Source organism: Limanda limanda, chromosome 6 (assembly GCF_963576545.1).
Source record: "Limanda limanda chromosome 6, fLimLim1.1, whole genome shotgun sequence".
In the NCBI taxonomy this organism is placed as follows: domain Eukaryota; kingdom Metazoa; phylum Chordata; class Actinopteri; order Pleuronectiformes; family Pleuronectidae; genus Limanda; species Limanda limanda.
Window position 1 is genome coordinate 2,337,501 of NC_083641.1, and position 23,574 is coordinate 2,361,074.

Genomic DNA, 23,574 nt, shown 5'->3' on the forward strand with positions numbered 1-23,574 from the left:
GCAATTAAAAGAATTCTGATTCTGATTATGTATCCACAAATGTTTGTAACTGCTTTTCAGTCAGGCACCGTCCAGACAGCTGCGCCCGGCTGGTCGGGTCCTTTTCCACTGGGCTGTGGAGGATTAGCTGCCAACATGCCGACTGTCGGAGTGAAAAGGGATCTTCTCTTCAGAGCTTTGGGCAAAAAATACAGTTAGTGATATTTCATACATTTTCAAACTGTGGACAAACTGTCAGTCTATGTATTAAATGTCCCAGTGGCTCTTAAAGACAGAGGAAGTCAGAGGAATGTCTGGACTCGTTGCCTGGTAGTTAGCAGCGCAGCAGCTAACTCAAACTAGCTGGATCTGGATATACTGTGTCTGCACCACAGTCTATGGTCTGCACTGAATGAAACATAGTTTAATGGAAATTAATTCAAATAATTAATGTTGACATTCTTACAATTTGTGAGGAGACTGAATAGTGACCGTAGACTCTACAAACGGTAGTGACGTGTGTGAATTGGATGATGACGTGATTGCATCATTTCCTTAGCTCCTGTCATTTAAGGCTGAGCAACTACGGGAAAATAAAAGTCACTGAGTATTTAACGTTATATACCTGTTTTTATTAATGGCTGTTGCTTTTTGTTTTAGCTGATGAGGAGTTTGACGAGCTGTGTTTTGAGTTTGGACTCGAGCTGGATGAAATTGTGAGTAAATTACGCCAGGTGGTTTCCTGATACAAATAAGTGAAACCGTTTGACCTTTCTCATGGTGTACGTTTTATTTTTCTATGTGAAACCATTAAATTGAGTGAGTTAGAGTCTGAATACAACACAAACATAATTTCATCATGTCACATAATCTTCAAGAAAACACATTTTAATGATGAGTAACTCAACCATGAATTAAATATTACTAATAATAGCAGTAATACTCTCAAACATGCATGGACACACACGCACACACAATACAAGATAACTTTAAATAGATAAGATAGTTGTCCTACAGTTTATGAATGCTGGATGAATTTGCAGTTCCTCTTATGCTGCAGTGTTCTTACATTGTTGCTGTAGTGGAAAATGTTTTTCATTGTTGCTGTCCTATCTTGATATTATATTTCAGACCTCAGAGAAGGAGATATTAATCCGAGAGCAGGGTGACTCCAAGGCATCTGGAGCTTCTGACATCATCTTGTACAAGATCGATGTGCCAGCTAACCGCTATGACCTGCTGTGTCTGGAGGGGCTGGTCCGGGGTCTGCAGGTCTTCAAGAACAAGTCAGTAGATTTCTGGTTGTTATTTTGGGTTATGCCTCCTTAAATATATATAAATGATGGAAGATGGGTTTTATTTAGATAACAGTTTAGGAGTATCGTTTGATTATCAGAAAACATTTTCTTCCATGGTTAAAGTCTTATTTTAGCTGTGTAGCCTGTGTATTTATTCTCCATTGTCTTTGTGTGGTGCATGTAGAGTCACTGTTTAAAGATTGATTTTATGTCACAGGATGGAGGCACCTCGCTACAGACGCGTCAGCCCAGTCAGCGGAGAGCGTCAGAAGCTGATCATCACTAAGGAGGTGGGTGGAATGATTCATAATGTTAAGTAGCAGTTTGTGGCCTAAAGTTAAAATCGGTTAAGGTTACAAATCAAATAAATTAGTGTTTTACTATGGTGGTCAATTAGTTTGTTCTTTTATTTTTGAGCAGACAGCAGAAGTGAGACCCCATGCTGTGGCAGCAGTGTTGAGGAACATCACCTTCACGCAGCAACGCTATGACAGCTTCATTGAGCTGCAGGACAAACTCCATCAAAACATCTGCAGGTCAGGCCGCATGAAACACTAACGCCGGGTTCACACCGGACGCGGAAGGGACGCCAGCTGCCTCCCATCCACTCCCATGTTAAACCTTTGTGCGGGTCACACCGGACGCTGAAGCAACGCACAGGCCAAGGCTGCCTAGCGCGGTGCAGCGCTAGGCAGTTTCGGCGTCGAGTTTATTTTTTGCGCTTGACGCAAGCGTATCGCGCCAGGAAACGCACTGAAAAATGATTTTAAAAGATATTGATGACATATTTTATATGATATAAGTGATCAAATATGCATCACATAGTTTGTATTCCTCTTCTGTTGTTCTGGAGTTTTAATTTGACCAATTTGACCGATCACATTATTAAATGTCCCCCTCTGCCCATCCACTACAGCCACATAAGCAGTCGTATAGATAAAAAAGAGAGGGAAAAATGAATCCCGGGCTCTTATTGAATGAAAAATGATTAAATGCCGTTTTTACTGCAGGCTGATAACAGCAAAAATATGTGATATTATTAATCGCGGCGCTTTGGCGTCCGGTGTGAACCCGGTGTAACGCTTCATCCACATTACGTTTATGTTTGAAAACGATAATTACTCACCTCTGACAAATGTTGTCTGTCAGAGGCTGATATTGATCATGTGTCTGTGCTGTAGGACTCAATTAACACACAAAACTTGTGCTTTTTCTTTTCAAAATATACAATACAACAGTTTTTTCTACTTTTCTAAATGTATCTTTAGGAGTCCCAAAAATACTTCTGCAACAAGCTGATGCCAGTTTGTCACAGGTTTCCTTTTATGACTATCCAGTCCAAACAACAGTCTGTGAATACTATTATAGACACTTAAGCTGTTTTCAGACGCTCTATATATTAATATATATAACTCAAAGTGAAAGCTTTGGACTCCAGAGTTTACTCTGCCAGCCTTGAAGTAAAAAGTCTCGATAATGTTCATTCATGTTCCTTGTGAGAAAACAGCAGGAGGATTCACTGCTAGCAAGTGGGCCTGTTTCTAACACGTGACGAATGCAAAACTGAAAGAAAAATCATCATTAATATAAATATCGCAGGACGCTGACGGAGATGTCAAGAGAACTTGTGGGGATAAGAGCTGATGTGGATGTGCTGTAAACAAAAAATGTTATCTCTGTAGCAGAGTTAATACATTACATCCTGCCTCTGCCTGCTGGACCAGCCTCACCTGAACGCTCCGGAGATCTCTGTGTTGTTTTGAAAGTGTCTGAGCAGAGAATCTCATTCGTGAAAATCTGAATGCCATTTTGTAGCCATCATCCGGAGATCATGTCTGAATATGGCTTTAATATCATCTGGCATCAAAATACGTGTTCAGTGTTTCCCCTAGGTTTACAGCTTTGGGGGGGGGGGACAAACACGGACACAAAAACTTAAAGAAATCATGATGTTAATGTGTTTCTTTTAATGATTTTGAACTGTACATTGGATTTCGGCGCTGATAGGCTATTCTGTGATGCTCAGACGTCATGTGTTTGTCCAGTTTGTCCCTTCTGTAGGACTGGCAGGGAGACTATAAATGGCCGGGTCTGGTTTCCTCTCACAACTGCCTGTTTATGCTGTCTACGTATGCGACATAACATTCTTAAAAACAGTGGTGTATAAAGTACTTGAAAGCCATACTTGAGTAAAAGTACAAATATCTTACTTGAAAGTGACTCCGGTTAAAGTAAAAGTCACCCGTCAGAAAATGACTTGAGTTAAAGTCTTAGAGTTGCTCATATTAAATGTACTTAAGTATCAAAAGTATCTAGTGTTGTAATGTACTTAAGTATCAAAAGTAAAAGTACAAGTACCAAATTTTATTTCAACTGACAAATTTTGAATCCCGAGATGCTGAGGCTAAAATAGTATTGGACAAGTGCATCTGAACTTCTAGCGACAACAAAGAATCAACACAACAGAATAAACAAGTGCCTCTTGATTCTACCTAAGAACACTAATAGACCAAATGAACCTTTTGTGTCTATTAGCTGTATTTTGCATTTTAACTGCTTGGATGTTTACCTGCCTGTATACCTGCCTGCCAGCTTTTCCACGCATCTACATGTAAGCCTGTTTATTTATCATTAGACTATCTTCACTGAATGGGCCTGGGGTTGTGTTTGCATTTGTTTCCAGCAGGGTGACAATACACCTGTAGGGTATCTTGCCTGTAGGGACGACAAAGTGAAGATACAACCCTGCCTGAAGTTGTACACATTAGCCAGTTTGTACAATACATATATTACATTACATTACATTACATTTCATTTAGCTGACGCTTTTATCCAAAGCGACTTACAATAAGTGCATTCAACCCTGAGGGTACAAACCAAGAACAACAAGAATCAAGACAGTAAAATTTCTTCGAAATAAAGCAAAACTACAGAGTGCTATAAGTAAGTGCCATTTTAGTGCTACCAAAGTGTTAGTTTTCAAAAGTGGTTAGTGTTTTTAGTTTTCGGCGAAAGATGTGTAAACTTTCAGATGTCCGGATGTCGAGTGGGAGCTCATTCCACCATTTAGGAGCTAGGACAGCAAACAGTCGTGATTTTGATGAGTGTTTAGCTCGCAGTGAAGGAGGAACGAGTCGTTTAGCTGAAGCAGAGCGGAGTGAACGTGCTGGTGTGTAGTGTTTGACCATGTCCTGGATGTAAACTGGACCTGATCTGTTTACAGCATGGTATGCGAGTACTAGTGTTTTGAACCGGATGCGGGCAGCCACTGGTAGCCAGTGTAGGGAGCGGAGGAGCGGAGTAGTGCGAGTGAATTTAGGTTGGTTAAAAACCAGTCGAGCTGCTGCATTCTGGATGAGCTGCAAAGGTCGGATGGCAGTAGCAGGTAGACCTGCCAGGAGGGAGTTACAGTAGTCGAGGCGTGAGATGACCAGGGCCTGGACCAGAACCTGCACCGCCTTCTGAGTGAGAAGGGGGCGTATTCTCCGGATGTTGTAGAGCATGAATCTACAGGACCGCGTTGTTGCAGTAATGTTGGCAGAAAGGGAGAGTTGGCAGTCGTCTATATAAGACTCGACAGCTTCTAAGTTGTGTTGAGTCAGCACAAAGGGCGTCTTAGGATTGGAATTGGCAATATATAGATATATAATATCTTTGCAAAAATTATATTGGCATTATAGTGAGTGGAACACTGGGCCTGATTACCCAGGGTTCCATTTGGGAGGTCCATTAAAAAAATGAATTGTGTGCGTGAATATGCAGTAGTAGTAGTCCATGACACAGTGTTTGTTTTTGGTTGTGTTGGCTGAAAGTTGTTTTTGGGTTTGCTTATATAATTGGTTGTGTTGTTTGTTTTTCCATCTCGACTTGTTTTAAATCTGTTTGTTTTGTTTACGTGGACGTGTAAGACTAAGTAGACACGGCCAACCAATGATAGTCTATTTGCCAACAGTTTTTGTTTAAACCAACTACTTCCAATATTATCTTTAAGAAAAGTTAACCACTTGCTGCTTCGAGCTATGTATTTATGTGCAGATGTTGACACGAAGCAGGAAAGGGAAAACGAATGTGAATCGAAAAAGGAATACCTTCAAAAAAATCATGTAAAGTCACCTAATAAAAGCCCTCATTCATTTGCCTGAATAATAATCAAGCTGCACGTTCCACCAACCTCCGCTGCTCAAGTAACGAGCCAGTTTTGAGAATGTAAGAAGTAGAAAGTACAGCTATTTGTGCTCAAATGTAGCGAGTAAAAGTTAAAAGTCGTCAGGAAAATAAATACTCAAGTAAAGTACAGATATGTGAAAAATCTACTTAAGTACAGTGTGTTTGTTACTTCCCACCACTGCCTAAAACAAAAAAGAAAACTGAAATAATCCCCTATTCATTCTCTATGAACTGTAATTTATCTATCTATCTATCTGGCTATCTATCCATAAGTAACCTGGATTGCCGGAATCCGGAAACATTTTTGGATCCGGTACTTATGTTTATCTCGTCTACACGAAGCCCTTTCAGGAAAACACGGTAATGCTGCAGTGGAGTGGTTGAAGTCGCTGTAAAGACGTCATGGAGTATGCGCCTCTGACAGCCAAGCTGGGTCAGAACCTGTCATCCGGTGGTGACTGAGCAGATTCTTGTCTGGGGCAGGACGTGCAGCACTCAGGCTCTTCTCTGAACTCGGACCCGGAGCAGGAGATCTGCTCCTCCGGCTGCTCCTCACAGGAGAGTGGCTGTTACCATGTTCCACCTGGGAGCGTTTAAAAAACGCGGATATTTTTAACTGCTTCTCAGGTGGCTCATGCGACATGTTTTCAGATGGATGCTCTCTGTCCGCTGGTGGAAGGTTGCTAACCTGTGTGTGCGCGCACGTGTCAGTGTGTGCGCGCATGTGTCTGTGTGTGCGCATCTGGATGGAACTCCGCCGTGCGCGATACAGAGAGCAGCGGAGAACTCTAACCGCGCGACCATGTCGAGACAGAAATGCAAACTATAGACCTGTTTTATAGGTAATGTAACTTAAAATGATTTATGTAGAAATCTGGCGCCATATTAAAAAATAAAATAAATAATTAACTTGACCTTCCAGGGGGGGCGGGAGGTGCCGTTGGGGGGGCGCAGCGCCCCCCTAATAGAATGGTAGGAGAAACACTGCTTGTTGATGCAGGTTTATTGTATGTTCGTTCATGTTAGCTCTTTGTATTTTTCACTTAATTCTTACACATTTCTCACATATATATCTTAAGACTTATAGCCATAAACAGATATCACAATGTAAAGAAAATTCATTGTATTCAGCTGATAATTCAATCAATAATGTTTTGTGAAGGAAGAGGAGCCTGGTGGCGATCGGGACTCATGACCTGGACACCATCTCTGGTCCTTTCACATACACAGCCAAACCCCCTGGAGACATCTGCTTCAAACCTCTGAACCAGACCAAAGACTTCACGGCCACTCAGCTCATGAGCCTCTACAAGGTACACAGCTAGTTCACTGGACATTAGTCAGATGAGCTTATTTTCTTTTCTTTTGTTGCTAATGCTGTTTTGTTCTCCTGGTGCATACAGACAGACAGCCACTTGAGGCATTACCTTCACATTGTTGAAGACAAGCCTGCGTACCCTGTCATCTACGACAGCAACGGCATCGTCCTTTCCATGCCTCCCATCATCAATGGTGAGTGTTCTTATTTCTGCTCCTGTTACCACAATGTGCGCTTGGAATAACAACATTCAATGTCTAGGTTAAATGCTGCTTTATGTGATTCTGAGAAGCAAATGAACAACAAACAAATTATTTAAAAAAATTGACAGAGTTAAATTAATGCAAGTATCATGAATATATAGAGAGCCAGCATTAGAGAAAGTGATAAAATAAAATAATATTCTGTCACTAATTTTCCAGGAGACCATTCAAAAATCAGCCTAAAGACAAAGAACGTCTTCATCGAGTGCACGGCCACAGATGTGACCAAGGTAAAACTGAGTTGAAAACAAGAACAAAAACAAGTTTTGTCACTGATGTGAAAATAACCTGACTTTAATCTCACCCTGCTCTCCAGGCCAAGATTGTCTTGGACATGATGGTGACCATGTTCAGCGAGTATTGTTCACAGCCTTTCACGTAAGTCACTCCTCTGTCTCAAATACAAACTTCTCTGACAAAAACTGGGATTCGTTATCTGTACTTTAAGGGTGCAATATGACACAATCTTGTTTTTTAAACCTGCTGAGGGTAGAAAATTATAATGTGCTGGTGTTTGAAAAGTCCAAGCTTTTACATTTTAGGCCTCTATCTACACAGTGATGTCACAGAATTGTTGAATGCAACTGCTGGACCTCATTTACAGGCTTTGTTTTTCACTCCATTATTTTACTCTTAACTTTTATCTCCTTCTCTTTCAGAGTAGAGGAGGCTGAGGTGGTCTACCCAGATGGCAGGACCTGCATATACCCAGTACTGTACTCACTTCAATCATATTGATTGTATCCTGTCTTTTAAAACATTGACTGAAATACTTCTCTTGTCTTTTGACGCTCTGTTACTGTTTCCTTGATTGTGCTTCAGGAGCTGGCTTACAGGACGGAGAAGGTGTCCAGCGAGTTCATCAACCGCAAAGTTGGCATCAAGTGAGTTATGTAATACTTGATATACTAGATATAGTAGTTTGGAAAGTACCTGCTGGTAAATGTTTCAGATTTGCTTTTGTAAATTTCTGCATTTCTGAGCAAAGTCTATGACTTACTGGTGTTAACAGGCACTGCCTAAAGCAAACTGGTAGGGGAGCCTTAACTTTGTTAACTTGATGAAGCTCAGTATTAAATAGGCCTCTGAATGCGTCTGATACCGATCTGTTCGTGGCTCACAGCAGACCAGCTGCACTGAGCTGAATTCATCCCTGTATTTACATAAATCTTAGCGATGCAACATCTTCAGCAGGTTGTTTTTGTGCTTTAGAACAAAATGAAAATGACATTGAGTGTCTTTGCTTCACTGTTTTGTGTTTAGTGATCCCTCTCTTCATTCAGTCTATAGGTGTCTCTACCACTGCTGCTCTCTCTTTCCCCTCTTTGTCAGGGAAGTGACAGTCGTTAAAAGTGTGTGAACATTTCACGTTAAAATGTCAAAGAAAACCTGTGTAAAGCTGATTTAACATGAAACGGCAGCATAACATCACTGTGGCAGGGTGTTTTTAACTTTCCTCCAGTGAACAGAGAGAAGAAGATGAGGGAGAAGCAGAAGCCTCCCAACGTGGTTTCATTCCCCGTGGTGATGTGGTGCTCTTCATTGTGAAATCATATTTACACAGTTTGCAGCTAACAGTCTTCTTGAAGACTTCTCACACTTCTCTTCTCACACTTCTGACGACTTGTCTCCACTGTATCATTAGCGGCGTTTGTGTCCACCATTTTTCAAGCGTTTACTCCCGAGTTGAGAAGGCATTGTCACATGAGCCCTACAAGGCACGGGATTGGCTGGTTTACTGCCCCCACCTCAGGAGACCCTGACACAGTGTGTGCCATGTAACAGGCAATTAGTCAGGGCCAAATACCTGCCAAAGTAATCCTGAATAATCTTAATGCTTCCAGTTGAGTCAGAGCTTATGTTTGCTCTTGCTAGAATTTATTTATTTCCTGTAATTAGAAAACATTCACTTATTTTACACTTAATAAAATTCTAGTTGGAAACAGCTATCTGCTCATTGGCTGCGTGCCGTGGTTGTGTCCTCAGTTACACAATAAATCTTACTTCTTAACAATACTGTTCATTTCTTCTCCCCTGACAGTGAATCAACTGAGAAAATCGCCCAGCTGCTGACCAGGATGTGCCTCCGCTCCCAGGCTACAGGTGTTGGTGATGAGTTGGAGGTCGAGATCCCACCCACACGCTCAGATGTCATCCATGCTTGTGATATCATGGAAGATGCTGCCATCTCCTACGGTTTCAACAACATCACCCACACCACACCACGCACCTACACTGTAGCCAACCAGGTACCTGGGTTTTCTGCTGCATGTTTGCTGTGTGTCTCATGAAATATGTTGTGTGTGCTTATGTGTTTTTCTTTATATTGTTAATAGTTCCCACTGAATAAACTGACAGAACTGTTGAGACAGGACCTGGCAGCTGCTGGATTCACAGAGGCCCTCAACTTTGCCCTGGTAAGAAAGAGACTCAAATACTTAGACATACAAACACTGTTTTTCTTTCCTTTAAAAATGCTACATGGAATGTGTCACCTCTCTCTTCCTCTAGTGTTCTCAAGAAGATATAGCAGACAAGCTTGGTAAGAAGATTTCAGAAATCAAGGCTGTGCAAATCTCCAACCCCAAGACAGCAGACTTCCAGGTAAAGTAGAAAACAGGGAATCTGTTAACAAATCTAAATGGTTTGAGAGGGTAGAGGAAGTAAAGTGGTACTTTTACCCCTAGAGAATTGTGTGAAATGAGAAAAATTGCTAAATTAATAGATTTTTTTCGTGCCAACTCTTGGCCTAAAAGACAGTTTTCCTAAAAATGTTTACATATCCCAGCGTTAGTTTAAAAAATAATCCAAGTAGCTGAATCTTTCAAGTATTCGGAAATCCCCCTTTATTCTTACTTAAACTTCAGTGGAGGTTCAGTTGACATTTGGGTCAGTTAATGTATTTATTTTTACGAGTATTCGTGTCGAGATTCATTTTCATCTAAAAGATTCAATTTAATTTTTCTTCAGACAAGGTTAAAGGTCCTCAGCAAAATATTCTCTTTGCTTCTCGTTGGCTCTCGTTGGAGAGGATAAATAATGCAATGTTCCTGTTGCACTTACAGGACTAGTGTTGCATTTCATGCTGTATGCTCAGTGGACACTGTAATGTAGCTCTGTGACATCTGAAAAGTCAGCATGCTGATGATGATAACATTTAACAGATGTAAAACTAATCTTTAGCCAAAGCTCAAACTAGCAAACTAATTTTCATTTCAGTGTTCACCGAAACACATATGAGCACAGAATCTAGAAAATTAAAAACTCAATATAAATGGTTGGAAGTGTAAAAATAAGAAAAGTTTGGGTAACAAAGCTAGAAACTCACAGAGGAATGCTTTGAGAAGTTAAACCAGCCAGAAAAATGTATCAATGCTTGTAGTGTTATTGTTCCAGAAGGGGGCACTCTTCTCCTCTCTAACAGACTATACACATTTTTTCAACTGAACCTTGGTATTTCTCCACCAGATGGCGCGCACCACCTTGCTGCCAGGGCTTCTGAAAACCATAGCTGCCAACAGGAAGATGCCCCTTCCCCTCAAACTGTTTGAGATATCTGATGTGGTGATGAAGGATGAGAGCAAAGGTATGTGTTCATATTTATCCAACCTGTGTATGTGTGTGAGTACAGACTGTTGCTTCAAATTTCCTTGGGGAAAAAAGGTAAATTGAGAATCTATCAGTGCCTTACACAACAAAAAAACATTTTTAAAACCAAATCTGATTCATTCTTGCAGTTGCAGTGCAAAACATTCAAGTATCCATTTTTTCAGATTTACACACAAGGATGGTTAAACTCTCTGATGGAATAGTTTGTTTTATTATTCAATTTTAATATGTCAGGAACCCAAACAAGTTTCTTATTATAGTATTTAATTATTAAAGACAAATATTTTTCTCCAGATATAACACAAAAAAAAATAATATTTGCATTCATATCAGAAGTTGAATGACACTTGGCAACAGATGTATTTTTTAATAAAAAAACAGTATTGACATGATGTATCAAATCATTGGCTTATTCCTGTATTTAATGTTCTTCACTCTCCCTCCCCCTCATCCTGACAACCAGATGTTGGAGCGAGAAACAGCCGGCGTTTGTGTGCTGTTTACTACAATAAGAGCCCGGGTTTCGAGGTGATCCACGGCCTGCTAGACCGAGTCATGCAACTGCTGGAGAAGAATCCTGCCCGCGACAAGGGCTACCACATCCAGGCTGCAGACGGTAAGAGTGCTGGGTAGACAGGGAGGGAGATGGGGAGGGGGATGGAAACTTAAAATCAGGACTACAGCAATGTACTGACTGGGGGGAGTATCTTAAGACTGGATTTAATCCCAGTGACAGATTTTAGCCTCCGGGATATAGAAGATGTTTATGTACAAGCTGGTGAAAAAAAAAAAATCTGGGTTACCCGAGGTTAAAAGGCAGGTTTTACTTAGATTATGTAAATCCAGTCTATGACGAGCAGTAACGGCCTTGTTTGTTTCCAGGACTTTGTGTTCCCTGTTTACTTGAGGCAGCAGTTTCCATTTTTATTCCACTTAGAATGAACCCAAATCATGGGTGGGCAGTGAAGATTAGCTCTACACTCAAGACAGTCGAAGAATTTTATATACAAGAGCAGCTGCCTGCGCTGTGTAACACTAAAATATGTCCAGATTTTCCAATCAAACGCGCTTGTCGTCATTGATCATATTTTCAATTAATCAAAAGAAACCTGACATATTTGCACATTATTTACAACATTTAACACACACAGGTGAAAAACGCTGCATCTTAATACAGAATCTGTTGCATATAATCTCTTTCTCTCTGCCTCAAAATCCAGACGAATATTGAAAACGGAAACACACGCAACACTAACTCATCATGATTCAATAAACCAGTCACAAGATGCTTTTCCCACGTACGAAAAGGAAAGGGAGTCTCTTTTGTAGTTACTCTCCAGAGTTCTTTTTATTGCCAAAATGAAACTAATTTTATAGAAGAATATAAATGAAAGTATGGGCACCTCATGGTGAACCTTCATGTTAAATGGGTGCTGCTTGTTGTGCTTAATGTTAGATGAAGATACAGACAGCCCTTTGTCCAATTCTGTTATTATTATGTCCTCCTCCACCGTTGCCTTGTTTGTTGTCAGAAATATGTCAGAAGACATTGAGCTGATGGTAAATCAGGCGAACTTCCTCTCACGATGAGGGAAACCAGAGAACTTTGAGATAAATTGCTTTAATCAAAATCAAAGGTGTCAGATCAGCACTTGTCATTGATAGATTTTGAGCCAAGAATACAACTTCACTGTGTCTTTAATGATGAAATGCGTCTTTGTAAGAGTAAAATCATCATGAATGAAATTAGGAGGTCAGTCATCATGCATCAGTGCTCAAGTGTCAAAAAGTCTTTTTGAGATGCACTTCTGAAAAGCTGCTTTCCTCACTAATGGAGATAGCACAGTTTTTCAGTTTTGTTACATTAACCAGTGGTGATATGTGACTGACACATTAATGTTTGTAAAGAAGTTTTGTTTGAATGACAGAAAGGCAATTTGGTTTCATCTTTCTGATGATGTGAGATAAGTGATCAGAAAGGTTCGATTTGTGCTGCAGACTCTCTGTGTGCTTTTTGACTGGGGGCGCAGTGATCTGGCCAAAAATGATATTGAGATCAAATACTAATATCATTTGATGTCTATAATTATCACGACAAACGTCCCATTATTAAAGACTATATATTGCTCCTGAGTTAAGATGTGATTTTAGACGCTTCCTTATAGGTAGAGTGTTTCCCATTGGATTGATTCAGTATGTGGTGATAATACGGGTGTATCACTCAGCACCTGAACGACAACAGGCTCACCGACTCAAGAAAGAAGTTCTCGCGTGTGGGTTTGCACTTTGAAGCAAAGAGCTGCAGCTAAAACTATTAGATCTAAATGTCTGCATGGACAGCAACAACTTTATGGAGAATACGTAAAAAGTAAAACACTTATTTCGAGATCTCTGTGTTTGGTTTATTATGAAACTTTGGAATATTATGATATGATGGGAAGCCACAGTTTAGATAATTAATAGGAAACACTTTTTAACGGAAAACATTTTACTAATCTGATCAATTATGTGGTGACCTCCTCAGTGTACTTGTACAATACATGAACATTACATCATATCATTGTCATATTATTTTTATGTAAATTATATTGTGATAATTATTGATATTGTTTTATTGCACAGCCCTTATTTTGCTCCTGCTTTCCTAAAGAGACTCTCATACATCATCTGAGTTTTAGATTCCTCACCTTCCTCTTTCAGTTGTTTCTCTCAATCCTTTATACCTCACCACTCATATCTTTGTCTCTTCTTCCACTTGGCTCACATGCTTCAAGGTCAACCTGCAGGATGTCTGCTCGGGCTCTGCTGGCCTGTTCAGACTGCAAATCAATGGGCTCAAGTATCAGTAAATGAGAGACGGGGGGGGGGGGGGGGGGTGACGTCAGACAGAAGAACCGTGGAAGGGATGTGGGGACTAGAGAGTCCAAAATAGAGAGGTATGGGGGGTCAGGTGAGAGACAGAGGGATGGCTAGAGGCATAAGCAAGTCTGCGATGTGGGGGAGTGCAGGGGCATCACATCACCCACTGCAGTGCTGAGCAGCAAGACAGAATGGCACATACAACACCCACCCACGGGTGCTTAGACTGTCCATCTGACAGGCACACACACACTTACAAGGCGATGAAATGGACATGCTCTCAATGTGCGCTCTAACGCACTGGACGCACGCACGCACGCACGCACGCACACACACACACACACACACACACACAGACACACACAGAAACCCCAGCTCACCAACTCAGTTCATTTCCTCTCCTGCTTTCCCTTCACACTGTATGCACCATTAGCCTATCTCTCCCACATATGTCAGCTTGCCCTTAACCCCATTACAAGGTCATGACCTAATCTAAGAGCTCACCTGACACACACACACACACACACCCTCAGGATGTGTCCATATGACTAACTCACCATCACAGACAGGGTGAGTGGCTGAGGGAATACATGTCAGCTGAGTTTCCTCCACTCAGCAGGGGGAAGGATGAAATAACGAGTTAGACGATCAGAAGTGGAGGAAAAAGGCCACTTAAGAGACATATGCCTGTGTTTCACTTAACAACTGTGTCCAATACAGTGCCCGGGTCCATACATCCTTTGTTAGGTTGTTCTATGAATAATAGAAGGTTAGTACCAATGTTCAGGGTTCGAGGTTTCGATTTGCTATGTTCATTTAAACCTGCAACAACTGACTTTGCCACTTTGGGGCAGTTTAAAGAAGGTGTGAACAGTTGTCTTAGGTAAATATGTACCTTATATATGCTAAGTATATATAGTGAATTTGTTTTAGAAAACCATTGCTTATTTACAATGTTAAACTGCAGTGTTTCCCCTACCATTCTATTAGGGGGGCGCTGCGCCCCCCCAACGGCACCTCCCGCCCCCCCTGGAAGGTCAAGTTAATTATTTATTTTATTTTTTGATATGGCGCCAGATTTCTACATAAATCATTTTAAGTTACATTACCTATAAAACAGGTCTATAGTTTGCATTTCTGTCTCGACATGGTCGCGCGGTTAGAGTTCTCCGCTGCTCTCTGTATCGCGCACGGCGGAGTTCCATCCAGATGCGCGCACACACAGACACATGCGCGCACACACTGACACGTGCGCGCACACACAGGTTAGCAACCTTCCACCAGCGGACAGAGAGCATCCATCTGAAAACATGTCGCATGAGCCACCTGAGAAGCAGTTAAAAATATCCGCGTTTTTTAAACGCTCCCAGGTGGAACATGGTAACAGCCACTCTCCTGTGAGGAGCAGCCGGAGGAGCAGCTCTCCTGCTCCGGGTCCGAGTTCAGAGAAGAGCCTGAGTGCTGCACGTCCTGCCCCAGACAAGAATCTGCTCAGTCACCACCGGATGACAGGTTCTGACCCAGCTTGGCTGTCAGAGGGGCAATGCTCCCCCTGGTTGTACAAGACTGATCTTGATAACTTAAGTATTAAACCGGACGCCGAAGCGCCGCACAGTTCTCCAGCGCGCAAGCGCCTGGCTGTAATCACGGGACGCGCATTTCTCAGCGCCGGTCAGCCCGCGATTCTGCTTTCTCCGGTTGTTGTATTTAACCGTGAACGTACCTCGCCTCGCAACCTCAGCCTGAACCATTATTATCCCCGCTTCGTCACTTCCTTCTATCACTGTTTAATCTATTTTCATCGGACCATTGTTCAAAACCGGCAAATCTGACGTGAAAAGATTTTTATTATAGACGGAAGTTTCAAAACGGTAACTTAACACAAACTAGGGTTATGGCGAAGTGCTCTATTCTAACTAGTCCTGTTTGATTGCTGTGGTAACAGTGATTTCAGGTGGTAGAGAAGTCGTTATGCACAGATTGCTAGTAGGATCTCGACTTTAGTCTTCTTTCACTTTAAGCGCATGCTCCATGACGTCTTTACAGCGACTTCAACAACTCCACTGCAGCGTTACCGTGTTTTCCTGAAAGGGCTTCGTGTAGACGAGATAAACATAAGTACCGGATCCAAAAATGTTTCCGGATTCCGGCAATCCAGGTTACTTATGGATAGATAGCCAGATAGATAGATAGATAAATTACAGTTCATAGAGAATGAATAGGGGATTATTTCAGTTTTCTTTTTTGTTTTAGGCAGTGGTGGGAAGTAACAAACACACTGTACTTAAGTAGATTTTTCACATATCTGTACTTTACTTGAGTATTTATTTTCCTGACGACTTTTAACTTTTACTCGCTACATTTGAGCACAAATAGCTGTACTTTCTACTTCTTACATTCTCAAAACTGGCTCGTTACTTGAGCAGCGGAGGTTGGTGGAACGTGCAGCTTTACGCACGGCGCACCGCTCTCTCGCTCCTGCAGGAGCTCGGTTCAGTCTTTATTATTAGGGCCCAGGCACTGACAGACATTTTTTGAAGGTATTCCTTTTTCGATTCACATTCGTTTTCCCTTTCCTGCTTCGTGTCAACATCTGCACATAAATACATAGCTCGAAGCAGCAAGTGGTTAACTTTTCTTAAAGATAATATTGGAAGTAGTTGGTTTAAACAAAAACTGTTGGCAAATAGACTATCATTGGTTGGCCGTGTCTACTTAGTCTTACACGTCCACGTAAACAAAACAAACAGATTTAAAACACAACCAATTATATAAGCAAACGCAAAAACAACTTTCAGCCAACACAACCAAAAACAAACACTGTGTCATGGACTACTACTACTGCATATTCACGCACACAATTCATTTTTTTAATGGACCTCCCAAATGGAACCCTGGGTAATCAGGCCCAGTATTCCACTCACTATAATGCCAATATAATTTTTGCAAAGATATTATTTATCTATATATTGCCATTTCCAATCCTTAGACGCCCTTTGTGCTGACTCAACACAACTTAGAAGCTATTGAGTCTTATATATGTATTGTACAAACTGGCTAATGTGTACAACTTCAGGCAGGGTTGTGTCTTCACTTTGTCGTCCCTACAGGCAAGATACCCTACAGGTGTATTGTCACCCTGCTGGAAACAAATGCAAACACAACCCCAGGCCCATTCAGTGAAGATTACATGTAGATGCGTGGACAAGCTGGCGGGCACACAAAAGGTTCATTTGGTCTATTAGTGTTCTTAGGTAGAATCAAGAGGCACTCGTTTATTCTGTTGTGTTGATTCTTTGTTGTCGCTAGAAGTTCAGATGCACTTGTCCAATACTATTTTAGCCTCAGCATCTCGGGTTCAAAATTTGTCAGTTGAAATAAAATTTGGTACTTTTACTTTTGATACTTAAGTACATTTCAACACCAGATACTTTTGATACTTAAGTACATTTAATATGAGCAACTCTAAGACTTTAACTCAAGTCATTTTCTGACGGGTGACTTTTACTTTAACCGGAGTCACTTTCAAGTAAGATATTTGTACTTTTACTCAAGTATGGCTTTCAAGTACTTTATACACCACTGTTTTTAAGAATGTTATGTCGCATACGTAGACAGCATAAACAGGCAGTTGTGAGAGGAAACCAGACCCGGCCATTTATAGTCTCCCTGCCAGTCCTACAGAAGGGACAAACTGGACAAACACATGACGTCTGAGCATCACAGAATAGCCTATCAGCGCCGAAATCCAATGTACAGTTCAAAATCATTAAAAGAAACACATTAACATCATGATTCCTTTAAGTTTTTGTGTCCGTGTTTGTCCCCCCCCCCCCCCCCCAAAAGCTGTAAACCTAGGGGAAACACTGAACTGAAAAGCATCATTATCAATTTAAGGTTGTTTTTCTGCACACCTGTCCTGTTTACCTGTTGGTGGCTGTGTCTGTCTACAGTGTTTTGTCGAGCAGGTAGTGTACAGTTGGCTTTTAAAGCTTTTTCCTACAAACGGCTGACAGCAGTAGCTTAAAATGGTACAATGCTAGCACCACCACTATGTCTGAATCCATGCTAAGATTTAATGGCTCCTGCCTTGCTCCATGTCCAACCCTTCAATCAAGTTTAGTGCAAATCCATTCTGTAGGTTTTGTGTAATCCTGCTAACATCTAGAAAGCAAGAAGAGAAACAATTTCTGCACACCGTTTTGAAGCTCCGACAAATGTTTGAATTACTTCCCAGGGAATATGTTAGGTACGGCGGGGAAACGTTCAACTGGTGTGGACATTTCTTGTCTCCTGGTTGTCTTCTGTTCTGTGCAGCACCTTGTGCAGACTGGGGGGAAACAAAACCCCTTTGGCGAAACTTGCTGTAAATCTGATGAGAGCAGCAGTTTCAGGGGATAATTGTTCATTGATATTGACCCCTTTTAATGATATCTTCACTTTTTCATTTAAAACAATTGCCTTCAGAAGAGATGAATTTAGTTTTGAATTTGTAGAGTTTTCTTTTAAATACGTAAAAATTACATTTTAAAGTTGAGTCAACATGTAAGAAGCACGAGCAGTTATGAGCTTAAGTAAATGGTAACAAAGAACAGTTAATTATTTCCCAAACTGTGTTTTATAAACACACATTTTAATTTATAGACTTCAGTCTTCAACCTCTAACTACTGAATTTAACTTAATTAACCTGACACTAGGGAATCATTAGCAGTGTTTTGGTTTACCTCCAGATTAAGTGGTTTTGATAGGCAGACTAAACTGTTGTTCTATGATAGATCTGTTGATATTTTACTTTGTTTCTTATTGTCAAGAAATGAATATGAAAAGACCAAAACCAGGAATCACTTGTTCATACTGAAGTATTGTCTGTGTCAAAGCCCTATACAGCTTATTCCAAAAACTATTGAAAACACAAGTGCACCATTTATCCCTGTTTGAGTCAAATAGGACTAAACTGGAAAAGCACTTGAAAAGCTTCAACTTTTTTTCACAGGTGAATTTAATTGATGTACAATGTACGACAAAGTTATTGAATATTATAACTTACTGTATGTAAGAGGGATGCAGGCCAGTAAAATAATAGTACAAAGATAATGTAACATGAGACCTGATGAGCAGAATATGTTTATATTGTGGGTATATTTTTGGTGCAGCTAGTGATATATAAATGCTGCACAGGAGCATGTGAAAATAGTTATTAGCAGAATCAATACCTGAACTACAGATGAATTTAAGTGGGTGTGTTTGTGTATGTGCTTTCAGTGTATTTCCTATGCATTAGCATTAGGCAAGAGCTTTGACCTTGACTTCGATGGATTAAAAATAAATAAATGAATCATGCAGCTCATGACCCCACTCCTGACCAACTCGCCAAGCTTAATCCAAATTGTATTGAAATGATGAAGACGGACAGATGTCATCAATCACAGTACACCCACGTGCTACTGTGTAGTGTGGGTGTAATGAAGGATGGGGGGGACATGTTTCATGGCAAAATGTGTCCAGCAGTTTTATGAAATTATTTGTTCTTTTTAAAAACAATTATATTATACATAACGCTATATATTGCTGAGGTGATGTAAAAAAAATTTTTTTTAAAAAATGAACATATCTTCACAAGATATGAATGGACAGATGAGCTAACACATTACATATTCATATATATTCATATTACACAATTCTGTATGTATTACACAGAATTGGCCACTTTATCACTATATTCCATTTACATGTAATGAGATCAGATTAATTGGAACTGGCACCAAACTTCACCTGTTCATAAATAGTAGAACTCTACAGATGCCCTGTTTTTTTCAGAAGGTCTTTGAATTATTTCTTAAAAAATGCAATATTAAATATTATAATATTAAAATTAATTCTTTCTTGACACATAACAATCCTTGCACCAAGTTTCATAGTGATCCACCCTGTAGTTTCGTGTGATGCTGCTAACTTACAGACAAACAAACACCAATGAAAACATAGCCTCCTTGGCAGATGTCAAACAGCTAGTTTTTCTGATAGATTATAGTGTATATATATATATATATATATATATATATATATATATATATATATATATATATATATATATATATAATAAATACTCATATCAGCTTTTCAAACGATAGTAAACTTAATATCTTCAGTTTTGTAATGTTGGTTGAACAAATCTAAGGTTTTTATGACATCACTTTGGGCTTTGATGGTCATCCTGAAAAACAACCGAATAATTCGTTGATGAAATGGAGTGTAACAGAATTTAGAAGTAGCCATATTTCAGTATTAAAACCCATCCCAATCATCCTATAGAGCCACTTCCTGTGTGTTCAGCAGCCTCTTACACAGAGTGAGGCATATTTAGCATTTTTGTGAGTTCTCTGTACAGTTGTCAGCAAAATGATTTCATTATCAACCAATTATATTGGTTATATGATGTAGCTGTCCATCTCTGCCTTCCGCTGAAAACTCAGCTGAAAGTTGGAGGAGAGTGGGCGGAAACTGGCCCGGCTCAAGTGTACGACTTTCATTGACTGATTGGTTATTTAAGAGGGCTATTTATAGTGTTGCCATGGCATCCCACTCATGGTACAAGTAGATGACGTGTGAACCGACGCAAGTACATTTCACTGATTTAATACACTGAACAGACTCACAACAGGCAACTGAAGTGAATGTTAGAGTTTCCTTCTCTCTCATACACACGCACACACAGGGAGAGAGAGAAAGCTCAGTCCATGTGTTTTGTAAGCCTTCATCCATAGTGATGAGTGAACATCTAAGCAGTGGGCTCTGGAAGCCATTAGCAAGGCAGCGTGGGAAGAAGCAGTGCACGATGGGAGAAAGCCACGTCCCTGCGTGTGGGGCTGTTGTCATGCCAACCCTTGTATCTTGTTCAGTCTCTGACAAGTCCGTCTCTCTGTCTGTTTGCATGTCTGCATGTTTGGACAAAGAGAGCGAACGCCTCTCACTCTGGCAAGTGTGGGTTCATCTCAGTATCGATGGAGGCTTTTTATTCCATCTGGATTGAAGCGACCTTTGGTCCTGACACTTACACACACACAGGACCATCAGATTTTAATCAGGAGGAGAAATGTGTACTCTAGTGTGTGTGGAAGTAGCTGAGAGAGAAAATCCAATTATGGTCAAATGGCCTCTGTTGGCAGTTTCCTCAGAGTAACGACCTGTGACATTTTCACATAAACAGTCTATGTTTTTTGTTGTGTCAACTGTGAGATATTGTGGCGTTCAGGGTTCTTCTCTACTAGGTAACTTCACCTTATCTTCTGTTATGAGGAAGCGCAAGCAATTCTGGGACTCTGACAATCCTTCAAATCTGTCACTGCGGTTACATGTGTCCGATTGAAACTCGATTTCTGGCATTGTCGGGTTTCAATCGAAGATCCATTTCATGTAACTCCACAAATCTAGATTTCTTGTGACCGACTGAAGTCGGATAACCACCCCCAGATAAGTAGATCGGATTTGGCTGTATATCGGACAACGCGCGCATGTAACTCTGGAAGCTAGACAACAACTGGAGATGACGTCTTTGCGCATGCTTGAGATCCTCTCCCCTCCCTCCCCCCTCCCTCCCTCCCTGGCCGTACTAATCAAATGCGCATGAAATGCTTTCGGACAAGAGTCGGATTTCTCAGTGCCATGTACCCTGAGATAGAGCAGTTAACCCCCCATGGATAGAGAAACCGGGCTTCAGCCGAAATCGGATTTATGCCATCATGTAAACGTAGTGAGTCATATTTGAATTGAGCTCATTAGTATTGTCTTTTAAAGTTTTTAATTGAACTTTTTAAAGCCTGCAGAAACATTTTATGTGGAATTCAAGTCCAAATCATCCTCATTTAGCACTTTATTTCATTACAAATGTTGCAGTGATGCAGGTGCCTCTTTATGGAGTCGGGAAAACTGTCCTTCACTACTCCAGAAATTGCTGTTAGATTTATACCATATTGTTTTGTTGTCTACAGCTGAAAGTGATTTAAATACAGAGGTCCAAAAACGAGTGACCAGGAGAGTCCATACACTGCAATGCAATCAATGTTCTACTTTAAATTGAATTTAACCATGTGGAAAACAGAAAGCTGGATATATGTGAAATGGGGTGTTCCCAGATTTCTATAGCCATAATTAATCCTCTATCCTGTTTTCTTCTAGATTCCACTTTTTTCCCCGGTCGCTGTGCAGAGATCTTTGTCCACGGAAAGAGTGTTGGCCGCCTCGGAGTTCTCCACCCAGACGTCATCAACCGCTTTGAGCTGACCATGCCCTGCTCTGCCCTGGAGATCGACGTCGAGCCCTTCCTGTGATTCCACCTTCCTTAACTTAAGCCCTTAATCCCTAAATGCATGTAAATGTATATTCTCAGAAAGCAATGAGATCAATTGGGAGGATATAAAGGGACCATGTGTGGAGGCATTGTGTTTTTTGACACATCAGTAACACGGCTGTTTCTACTAAAGTCAGAAGAATTAAAAATTAACAAGACTCCTTTGTGTTTGTGATGTGACTGGTGTGCATCTGTGTTTGGGCCTGTACATGCATGCTTGTTCTTAATTTAGATTGCTTGTGCCTTGGGGGGTAAGTGCATGGTAATTAAACCCAGTGACTCATTACCTGTTGCCTTGGTTCTTCCAGTGGCCACACTGCTGAAACCCTCCTCACCCACGACGTTCCCATGCAGGAAGTCATCGAGCACAAGTTCCCCACGCAAAATGAATCCCAGCAGGCACCGGCTTCCTGCCATACATCTACAAAAACTGTGTTTGGTGACATGAGCACACCAGCTGCTCTTAAAGCTCTTGATGATTTTCTAGCAGACAAAAGCTACATGGAAGGCTTTTCAGCATCTCAAGCCGACGTGGCGATGTTTGATGCCATCCCTTCTGCTCCCTCAACGACCCTCTGCCACCTCCTGCGCTGGTACAAGCACATCCAGTCCTTCCGGAGAGAAAGAGATAGCCTCCCGTCAGCAAAGAGTCAGTTTGTCCTCCCAGCTTCAGCCTCGACAAACTCCCCTTGTGATGAAGATGACGACGATATTAACCTATTTGGCTCGGACGACGAGGAAGACAGCGCAGAGGCGTCGAGAATCAAGGAGCAGCGCCTCGCAGAGTACAATGCCAAGAAGTCCAAGAAGCCAGCTCTAGTCGCCAAGTCCTCCATCCTGCTTGACGTCAAGCCCTGGGACGACGAAACAGACATGGCCAAGCTGGAGGAGTGCGTCCGCAGCGTCATCATGGACGGACTGCTTTGGGGGCAGTCCAAGCTGGTCCCGGTGGGCTACGGCATCAAGAAGCTCCAGATAGGATGCGTAGTGGAGGATGACAAAGTGGGCACAGATCTGCTGGAGGAAGCCATTACCGCTTTTGAGGACTATGTTCAGTCTATGGACGTGGCTGCTTTCAATAAGATCTGAATCATGCACCGAGTAAATTCCCTGAGTGGTACCATCTGAGGTTGTCTGGTCTTAGCTTGAGACATAGGTGATGCTGTATCAAACACAATGTTCAGTAGCTATCTTTGTAACAAATAAAAAACCAAAGCTCAGGTCCTGCATTTAAAAAAACTATTGATCCTTGGTACAAAAGATTCTTGCCTCAAACATCAAATAAAACCATTTTAATGATTGATTTTTTTGGGGGGGTCTTTTATGTTGTGCTTTTTTTTCGTGTGAGGTAAAAAGGTCAGATACCCACATATCCGTTTTATCTGTAGCTGCTTTAGTGTCAACTCAAAGGTTTCAGAGCCAGTAAATTCCCATATGAAAGAGCAGTGCGGCCAACAAGCAGTCTTGTAAATGAGGTCTGACAGGTGCGCCGGCATTCCTTCGAACTGTACTGTTGTAAAGGCAGGTAAACTCTTTCATTCCGGTCCAGCCAGTCCTGAACAGACTAACCAGGCCAACATGGTGTAACAGACGACCTGTTCCAACATGCCAAGCCCTATGCTTTAAAGCAAAAAGACTGATAGAAGTCATTGAAATGAAGTCGCAGAGTTTCTGGTTTACTGGTGTGAGCTTCAGAGGCTTGTGTAACACATGACAGTCCACCTGGCTATGGT

The 23,574-nt window shown here is 41.2% G+C and overlaps 1 protein-coding gene across 1 annotated transcript in view; it reads left to right on the forward strand.

The window, feature by feature from the left end:
• Positions 1–23,142, forward strand: part of farsb (phenylalanyl-tRNA synthetase subunit beta) — a 23,795-nt gene extending 653 nt beyond the window's left edge. The window contains exons 2-19 of the mRNA XM_061072914.1: positions 61–193; positions 640–695; positions 1,111–1,265; positions 1,495–1,567; positions 1,698–1,813; positions 6,607–6,757; positions 6,848–6,956; positions 7,185–7,255; positions 7,342–7,403; positions 7,685–7,736; positions 7,848–7,909; positions 9,067–9,274; positions 9,362–9,442; positions 9,537–9,629; positions 10,494–10,611; positions 11,098–11,250; positions 21,670–21,817; positions 22,150–23,142. Of these exons, the coding sequence (XP_060928897.1) occupies positions 136–193; positions 640–695; positions 1,111–1,265; positions 1,495–1,567; positions 1,698–1,813; positions 6,607–6,757; positions 6,848–6,956; positions 7,185–7,255; positions 7,342–7,403; positions 7,685–7,736; positions 7,848–7,909; positions 9,067–9,274; positions 9,362–9,442; positions 9,537–9,629; positions 10,494–10,611; positions 11,098–11,250; positions 21,670–21,817; positions 22,150–22,930 (2,547 nt within the window). The 5' untranslated portion in view covers positions 61–135 and the 3' untranslated portion in view covers positions 22,931–23,142. The remainder of the gene's footprint in view (positions 1–60; positions 194–639; positions 696–1,110; positions 1,266–1,494; positions 1,568–1,697; positions 1,814–6,606; positions 6,758–6,847; positions 6,957–7,184; positions 7,256–7,341; positions 7,404–7,684; positions 7,737–7,847; positions 7,910–9,066; positions 9,275–9,361; positions 9,443–9,536; positions 9,630–10,493; positions 10,612–11,097; positions 11,251–21,669; positions 21,818–22,149) is intronic.
• The last annotated feature ends 432 nt before the right edge of the window (positions 23,143–23,574 follow it).